At 44.4% G+C, this 9434-nt stretch overlaps 1 protein-coding gene across 1 annotated transcript; it reads left to right on the top strand.

The window, feature by feature from the left end:
- The first annotated feature begins 615 nt into the window (after positions 1–615).
- RHOU (ras homolog family member U) lies at positions 616–9169 on the top strand. The gene is made up of 3 exons (XM_045010543.1): positions 616–1349; positions 2954–3012; positions 6192–9169. Exons 1-3 carry the CDS (start codon positions 1064–1066, stop codon positions 6645–6647), a joined length of 801 nt encoding a protein of 266 aa, XP_044866478.1. The 5' UTR covers positions 616–1063; the 3' UTR covers positions 6648–9169.
- The last annotated feature ends 265 nt before the right edge of the window (positions 9170–9434 follow it).

The following is a 9434-nucleotide window of genomic DNA, read 5'->3' as shown; positions in this document are numbered from 1 at the left end:
AAATTACAGCTGAGCCTTGGGGGTGGAGGGAAGGGGACAGCGTGGAATGAGGAGAAAAAATAGCCAGTGGGAGGGAAGCTGAGGAAGAAGATCGAGAGAAGGTGTCAGGTGGGGGCTGGGGGGAGTAGGAGTCAGGGGAAGGCATAGACAGAAGGAGACGGGCTATGGAAAGGGGCCTGGACTGGGAGACAAGGCCACCCGGAGTAGAGAGATGGAAGCGGGAGGAGAGCAAAGAGCGAGGCAGGAACGGGGGCAGAGGGCAAAGCACTGGAGGCGGAGGAGGAGGAGGATCACTGTCAAGCGGGAGGAAGGAGCCGGGATGGACGGAACAGCCTGGGGCAAGGCAGGCGGGGAACTTAAGTGGCCGCTTCCAGTCAATAGTCGCGGCGCGGATTGTTTCAGCGTTCGAAGGGGAAGCGATCTGGCCAATGAGAAGCGGCCCAGCCGCTGCCCGGGCCTCCGCAGAGGTTCTTGCCGCCGCCGCCGGGCTCCTTCTTCTCCAGTGGCCGCCGCGGTGGGCGGGGAGCGCTGTAGCGCCGCCTGCCGGGCAGCCCCTAGCGCCGGACTCCTCCCCCCGCCGCCGGCTGCCGGTGCATCATCGTGTCCTGTGGAGGCGGGGAGCCGGGGCTGGAGGCTCCTCAGTGTGCGGCGAGGCGAGTGCAGCGCGCATAGGGCTCCCGCTGCTGCCGCCGCCCCCGAGCTCCGGGATCGCGCCCCTTCCGTCCCGCCGCTGGAGCTGGCTGCTGTTCCGCCCCTTCAGCCTCTCGCCGGGGCGAGCTGAGCGGCGGGCAGCCGGGAAGCGGCTCAGGCGGCACCGCGCTGGCTCGGAGGAGCAGGAGCTGCCCCGGGCGCCCCGCACCGGCTGCTGGCGGGAGGATCTGGAGCCAGAGGAGTCCGGCGAGGGGGAACTCGGCTCCCCACCGGAGGAGCTGCGCGGCAGGGGCGGCGGACCCTGAAGGAGCAGGACACCCCCGTACCCAGGCCGGGCGCTGAGCCCCTCGCACCCCAGCCCGGTGGCTCTGATCCCCGCTCCGCAGAGCTCTCCTTCGCCGGTGCCAGGCGGATGCCGCCGCAGCAGGAGGGGGAGGCGGGCTACATCAGCAAGCCGCTGGCTGGCGGCTGCGAGGTGCCCCCGGTGCCCCCGCGCAGGGTCCGCAGCAGCCGGGCGGCGGCGCTGGGAGCGGCCCTGGGCAGCAGATGCCGGGCCGGGGCGGGAGCCGAGCCGCGCCGCAGCATCAAGTGTGTCCTGGTGGGGGACGGGGCTGTGGGCAAGACCAGCCTGGTGGTGAGTTACACCACGAATGGGTACCCCACGGAGTACATCCCCACCGCCTTCGACAACTTCTCCGGTAAGGGGCCGCAGCGGGGGAGGGGGGAGGTGGGGAGACGAGCGTGGGGGCAGGTGGAAGGGGGGATTCCCTCGGGGACACCCCCCAGCACTGGCGACCTACTTGGGGATCTCCCATCCACCTCCCGGGGATGAACTGTCAGAGGGAAGGGGTAATACCCCCATGCCCCACCCCCCCGCTAGAGGGAGCTGCATGGATTTCCCTCTTCAGGGAGCAGTGAAATGGCCTGGCACTGGTGAAAGAGGAATTTCTCCTCCCCCCCCCGCAGGTGGGGAAGGGAGGTGCCTTGGGTCAGGTGAAAGGCCCACCCTCCCAAGGCTCGGGGGCAAACGTCACCACCCATCGCCCCTTCTTCCCAGTGATGAATGCATGTTGGCCCATGTTGTTAGCATGTAGCTTTTCTAGCTCTGTGCTTGTGCAGTGCCCATATTTTACAGCTGTGTTCAGTCCTGTGCCCGGATAGGACTTTGCTCAGGTTTTTAAAAAAGGATTGTACTTTATCATGTTGGAAATATCACTGTGTCACACCTTGCCTCCTTTAGTTGGGTTCTGGGAGCCGGGGACAGAAGGAGTAAATCTTTCATCTCCTCCCCTCTATTTGTTCAGAACTGTGTTGGAAAGTGGCAGCAGAGATGGATGGGGCTCTTGAAACTGCATCCTGCCTTCTGAATTCTTTCAATTATATATCTTTGTCACTCTCTGAAAGTTTTAATAAGACTGTAGGGCCACATGAGGATATTAAATATATGACTCTAGTCTCTCTACGCTTATGTGCTGGAGACGTTCAGCTTGCTGGCACAAATCTGGGTGTCAAGCTTCAGTACTTGGTTTTTTAGTTATTATAGAGCTGATCCAAACGGTCCCTTTCTGGGTGTACTTTATGTATGATTAGTAGCTAGAATTCTAGCTTTAAAGGTAATGTAATTATTCTAAATGCTGGAAGATTGATTGGATGGCATGACTTCTCTGTATTATTGAAAATCAATACTGTGAAGCCTAGTGACCAAATAATAAATGAAACCTACACTATGGCTAAAAGCATTTTATATTTAAATAGCAAGAAAAAAATAATGAGGCTGGTCTGTCTTATAAAAGATACCACCATAGCTAGTGTTTGCACATGGTCACATATCAAGCTAGCTTGTTTTTAATGGCAAATTCTATAGTCAAAATTTCCAGTAATGCAAGAAGAGGAGCTTCCCAAGGGAAAACACAAATATTTGCATTGTCTTCCCAGTGATTTAAAACTGGGAAGGTTTTTTGGGCTTTGAAAACACAAATGTGACAAGAAAACAAATCCTCTGTAACAAGAGAAGTAACCTAATTGTTTGGCTCACTCTCTTTTTGTGTCATCAAAGAGTTTTAGTTCAGTGATTTGCTACTTCATCAGCTGCAGTGAAATGAATTGGAAAGCCCTGAAGGGTTTGTATGTGCCTAAATGTTAGTGACAGACTTTGTTCCAGTTCTTCAAGTCATTAAATTAATTGAAGGGAAAATAAATGTTGAGGGAAGGCATGATTCTTTTCCCTTCTCTTTTTTTTTTTTTAATTTTTAAATGAAAAATGTGTAAAGTTGAACTCATTACACTTTTTTTCTCTCCTAAGCTGTTGTGTCTGTTGATGGCAGACCCGTGAGACTTCAGCTCTGTGACACAGCTGGTCAGGTCAGTGAAGCTGCTTATTTCATTTAAGTGATGGGGGGAAGGGAGAAGTGTCACACAAAATAGTCCTCATAAAGACTTTATGGATTTAAAAGGATACCCACTGTTTGATCATCTTATTAAATTTCCATCAGCGTAAGTAATTCTTAACTCACTGTATAAGGTTGGTTGAGGAGTGTCATGTTGTTGGTTCAGACTGCTTCCCTGCTAACTTCACTGTCAGGTTGAATTCCCAGGGACTGCAAGTTCTCCCTCAGACGTGTTGCACTGACTTAATTTTATTTTTTTAATTATCTATAGGTTTAAAAGTGCTGCTGCTGGGGGAATGGAGGGGAGATTCTGTATGTTTTGAGCACAGATACGAAGGCATGTGAAGGGTGTGGATAGCTATTATTATTGAGGGGTCTGGAAATTTAAAAAAAACCTGTTGAAGATCCATTTCATGAGTAGTTTTGTACCATGATTACATTTGTCAGCTCTTACTAAGATCAGATAAACGAGCTTCATTCTTAATTCAGTGCTTCCAGTATTAAGACACTCCCTAAATTTTCAGGGGGAGGGCTAAAGCCACCCGAAGCCCCCAGTTTTCCACACCCGTATGAAAACTCACATGCCTTACATAAGCACCTGGAATATGCATCCAGCCAAATAATGCAGTACCATCTGAGGGAGCCAAGCATTAGCGAAAGCAGTGTGGCATCAGTAGACAAACCCCATTATCCTAATGAGCAGTGTTGTAACTGGGCATTATAACAAAGATGTGAACTCAAAGGGCTCGGTTCAGTACTGGCTTATACCCTATGCGGTGCCAGCACTGCATTTTGCCTATACTTTTTGCAGTTCTAACCCAGGTTAAAAGAGTACGGAGCAACCCCCTTTGAACAATAATATGAGATAGGCCAGTAGGGTTGTCCCATAATGTAGTACCCTGATGGAGGGCAAGGGGGCATGCTGTTAGCTTCAGCTGAGATGTGAATTCAGAAGCAGAGCGTACCAGATGTAATTGTAACCATATCCTGGGTGATGGGGCCCCATGGAACGGCAAAAGCGTTGGTTTCCGGAAGATTTGAAAAGTCCAATCACTTTTTGCTTTGGTTACTGCTATTAGTTCAGGAGTGTAAAAACTCCTTAGTGAAATAACGAGTGAAACCGCTCTCTGGTGTTTGCCTTTAAAAGGAATGGGTTGGGTGAAAACCAGGAAAGTGAAGAAAATCATTCTGAGTATAGGATGCTTAAGCAAATAAAATTTTGGTTGTGTGTGTGTGAGACAGCTTCAAAATGGAATTAGCATTTAAATAGGTAAAAATGTACAGAAACGTTGAGGGTTTGGTGTCATGAGCCCAAAGGTGCAGCTCTGCAGCCCCTGGATCTAGCAGTGAGACAAAGAATGTCTGCAGACTGTACTTGTAATAAAAATGACCATGCATCCTCTCTCCAGAAATCTCCCTTAAGAGCTGGTTTTGGCTTTTGAAACCACTGAATCCTGCAAAATTTCATAATGCCTTGCAAGAACATGGGGAGATGTCTTTTTTAATTGGCTTTGTTGCTGCTCAATACAGAACACTTTGTAAAGACAGGGTTTCTTTTAAGCCAAAGGGTGAGAATCCTGCATTGCTGTCTTGCTGCCTGAGAGGCTTAATCTGAGAATCAAGAGAACTGATGAAGCCTGCTTTCTTGACTCTTGTTTTATAACCTGCTGTCAGCCTTTGCATTACCACTGAAAGAAATTTATTTAAGTGGAATGGGACTTCTGAGGCTTTTAATGGGCTTTAAACAACCACATGTCCTGGACTCTTCAGAAGCTTTCAAGTAAAATCTTAAATCCTGACAAATTAACATGTAACTTGCAATTCAGCAGTAAAATATTGTTCCTAGAGAGGCATTGTTGACTTTATTTGCTCTTTGCTCTTCTTAATTTAAGACCCTGTGAGAGCATGGTGAATTTTAATTAAAATGTCATCATGGCTGAACCAAATCCTACCTGTTTAGGCTGTTAGTGTTACTGTGCTTTTATCCTGCTGTCAGCATAAAATCAGGCTATGCATAGTTAATCCTTGCCTCATTTTGCATTCTTAGCTTGCAGTTCTTTGAGCTGCTGAGATAAGGGGGAATGCCATGATGGCCAAGTCTTCTATTACCTTTTAGGTGTCATCTACATCAGCGATTTTCAACCTTTTTTCATTTGTGGATCCCTAAAAAATGTTGAATGGAGGTGCAGACCCCTTTGGAAATCTTAGAGCTAGATCCATGGACCATAGGTTGAAAACCACTGATCTGCATTGTTAGTTGATTCCTCAAGATACAAATCAGAGCCTTGCATTGTCGATCTTTATTTTAAAGGCGGGAAAGAGGGTGGGGGGGAAATCTAACATTGCAGGTTTGGAGATGGTTGATGTGGTGTAGAGGGGAATGAGATGTAAAGAGAGGCTTTATATTATGCCATTGGCATGGTAAGCCTTTATATTGTAATTTGTTAAGAGTGATGGTAGCAAGAAATATGAACACAAAATAATAGGGAGGTCATCTTTTATTTTAATTTCCTGTAGGTTGCTATTGAACCCTCATTTATTTAAAATGATTTTGCATGGGAACACTTGCAGTGCTCTTATCTATATCTTAGCATATGGATAGTGTAGTCAGCATTGCGGGGAGGGGGTGCATTTTAAATCTGAGCTGATCCATGACTGATCTCTGTTAAAGGTGAATTTACACCCTCCCTTTCACCCCGGATTTACTGCGTGTTCATCACCTGTGTACTTTAGCCTGTACTCCTCCTCTGTAGTCTGGCTCTTCTGTTGAGATAGGGCAGAAGGGCATAAATACAAACACTCAAGGAAGGCTTAAAGCATTCAGAAGAAATCAGCAGTGTTAGAGAATCTTAAATACCCTTAAGAAAATATTGTTTGGCCCTGTGCCTATTGGAGTCGATGGCAAAATTTCAGTTGACTTCCATGTTGCAGGATGAAGCAGAAATTTGGCATATTTATGGCTTCTTCTATGAAAACACCATGTTCTGTTGTACACAAGTTACATTTGTGCCTAAGAACAGTTAAAGTTGATCCTTTCTTTATTCATTCAGTAGTTTAAATCTCTATAATGGGAAGTATTTAGGAACTGGGAAGGGTGGTACCTTTATTGCTGAATAAAAATAGCATTAAAAATGATAATTTTGCTTTGCGCAGGATGAATTTGACAAGCTTAGACCGCTGTGCTACACCAACACAGACATCTTCTTGCTGTGCTTCAGTGTTGTGAGCCCTTCCTCTTTCCAGAATGTGAGTGAAAAGTGGGTTCCTGAAATACGATGCCACTGCCCCAAAGCTCCTATTATTCTGGTTGGGACACAGTCGGACCTCCGAGAGGATGTCAAAGTTCTCATTGAGCTGGACAAGTGCAAAGAAAAGCCTGTTGCAGAAGAGGCCGCGAAGCTCTGTTCTGAGGAAATAAAAGCAGCGTCTTACATCGAGTGCTCAGCTTTGACTCAGAAAAATCTCAAAGAGGTCTTTGATGCGGCCATTGTCGCTGGCATTCAGTACTCGGATACCCAGCACCAACCAAAGAAATCCAAGTGCAGGACTCCAGACAAAATGAAAAACCTCTCCAAATCTTGGTGGAAAAAGTACTGTTGTTTTGTATAGTATTTGCAAGGACCTAAATGTTGCCCTAGTGAAATCAAATAGAAGCTATATTAGCTTAAATCTCACTCTGTATTCTCCAAGTGTGTAGCATAGATCCACAAGTGTGTATATGTTGCTATTAGAAATCTCAATTTCCCTTTCTCTTTTGAGGGAGATGGAAGAACACGTAGGTAGGCAGTTCCTGTTAAATCAGGTTAAGGAATTTCAGCATTCGCCTGTCTGATGTCAGAGTTTCCGGACTAGTCTCATGTTAAGGAATACATTTGTGAAGTTAGAAATCGTACAAAGGGTTTGACTTTCTGTATCATAATGTATATAAAAGAGGGAGGAACAAAACCGAGGCCTTTGCGGATAGGGCTATTTAGAAGAAACAAAGGACTATGGAAATATAGAGCTCTATATAGATCGACAATTTTTAAAAACTAACATTGTGCCTCCAAAATGACATTTTAGCTTTAAAAACTTTCTCCCTCTTTCCCCCATCTCCTTCCCTCAACCACTTCAGGGGGGACTTTAACAATGTGGAACAAGAGATGGAGTCTTCCCCCAAATGCTGCTGCTTGGAAGGTCATGCATATACCTCCAGCACATTGTTAGACTGCCTAACACGTTAAGTAATTGATGTAATTACATCTTATTTGTAGCCTCCTGACTTGGAAATCCTTTCCCCCCTCTTTCTCTCTTTCACATGCAGTAATGTGCACGCCCAATGAACATTACAAAGTCCTACTTTGTTACATTTTGAATAGTCATGGGTGCCTTTGTATTTATACAGACACCATGACAGTTCATTTAGATCAATTCAAAGAATGTAAATGCTGTTTTTTAAAAGGGATGCAACAAATGTCCATATAGCACCACACAAAATGTATCTGTTTTAAGCCTACAAATATGAACTTCAGAATGTTCCTCGTTGAGAGATTTTCATGCTGCCAGTTAAATAAAAGGCCTATAAAAAAGGCAGATTACGTGCCATAACCAAACACCAGAAAAGTGATACTGCTGTGTCCTGTTTCTGATGCTGTTTTGAACAAAGTTTGTATTTGTTTCCAAAGGAAGCAGTTGTTGGTGGCTTAAATTTGTCTTATAGTTGCAAAACTGTGTTGAAACAACCAGTGAAATTTAACTGATTCTTTCCCAGGTACCTTCAACAAATTAAAGTGAAGTGTGTTTAAAATGTCATGTAGTGGTTTGTCTATTCAATTATGCATCAGATATGACACAATTTCTGGTCTAACGAAACCTGCTGAATTCCAGTCTGCTTTGTTGTAGGATATCAGTGGGTTAATTTGACTGTTTGTAAGATGTAGTTAACTCCGATTCTGGTGTCTGCACAGTGAGTGAAAAGCCTTAGTTTGTATTGTCTGACTTTTTTTATGGCCCCAGCTTGCTTTGTTCTGTATACTCCAAGCTCAGTTATGTTCTGGCTTTATTTTTCCTTTGGCAGCAGCCTTAAAGCGAGCCTTTGTTCAGAGTCTTCAATTAAATTGGAATTTTAACTGTTCACAATTTCTTTCTCATCATAACAAAATGGATGTCTGATTGTAAGAAAATTATGGAAGCCATTTGAATTGATAAAGTTGACCACAATTTACCTCCTGGCCTACTTAGTGTCATTTTCTTTATGTAAATGCATTCTGGGATATATTGGCTTAAGTGCCGGAAGCAAAATTTTCCTCTGTTAAACCAAATGAATGCATAACATTCCATAGCTGAACTTCAAAAATGCAATAAAAACCTTTTACTAAAGTCCATGCAATCTATTCAATAAAAATATGTTGGCTTCTGCATTGGGGCAGCCTGGAAGATCAGTTTCCATAACACAAAATTGGGAGGATGTATTTTAACTTAGTTGCACGCGGTCCATAATGTTTAATGGTTGTGAAATTAACAGCCGAGTCTTGATATTCCTCAATGTAATGCTCTGACATGATTTCAAATATATGGAGTCATACTGACAATTTGAAGATGATGAAGCTAGATTTTTCTCGTGTATTTTGCTTCTCTGTAAAATGGACACAATTGATTTAAAATGTGGATTTTAGAAAAGGAGGAGAAAGTGAACAGCACCCATTGCAAAAATAACTGAATTTGTTCCATAAGATTTTGATGCTGTGTATTGTACCATACCAGAAGCAGACAGTTATATTTTTATAAGTAGCCTGTTTCATAGCGTCTGGAGTAGCATAACCTTTAAATGTAGCCAGCTGTGACTGTTTCTGAAAATGTGATGTATATAAGACTTGTTATAGCCCTTTACTAGGTGTATGTGTAATAGAGTCTAATGATTTCATGGATACTGCTATACATGGGGCTACACAGGGTCTAGATTTAGAAATATTACTTTTAAAATCACCATTATTTTACAAGTGCAAGTGAGGGGAGATATCTCCATGTAGTCTATAATCTCATGTGCCTTATGAAATTCTCTTCTGTTTTCTAAGTGTAGGCTATACGGCAAAACCTGTTTCATGTGAGAATGATATAAATGAGGTATTTGAAAATAAATTCTAACCAGTGTATTTGTCTGCCTGTTTTACCAACAGTTTTATTCTGAAAGCCTCTCCGCTTCATAGCATTATGTCTTACATAACATTCAGCCAGTACAAGGCTACTTTCATGTCCCGAGGGACATATATCATAGACTAATGTCAAGTACATTGCTGGTGCTTAACAAATAATAAGCAAGATATATTTTAAAAATTAACTGTATTTAGAGATGGGACTGAGCAAGAACAGTGGATCCCTACCTCCCCGTTCTTCCTGCACCCAGTTAAAAACTGGAAG

The sequence above is a fragment of the Mauremys mutica genome, chromosome 3 (assembly GCF_020497125.1).
Source record: "Mauremys mutica isolate MM-2020 ecotype Southern chromosome 3, ASM2049712v1, whole genome shotgun sequence".
Lineage (NCBI taxonomy): Eukaryota > Metazoa > Chordata > Testudines > Geoemydidae > Mauremys > Mauremys mutica.
This window is presented reverse-complemented; position numbering and strand designations above follow the sequence as displayed.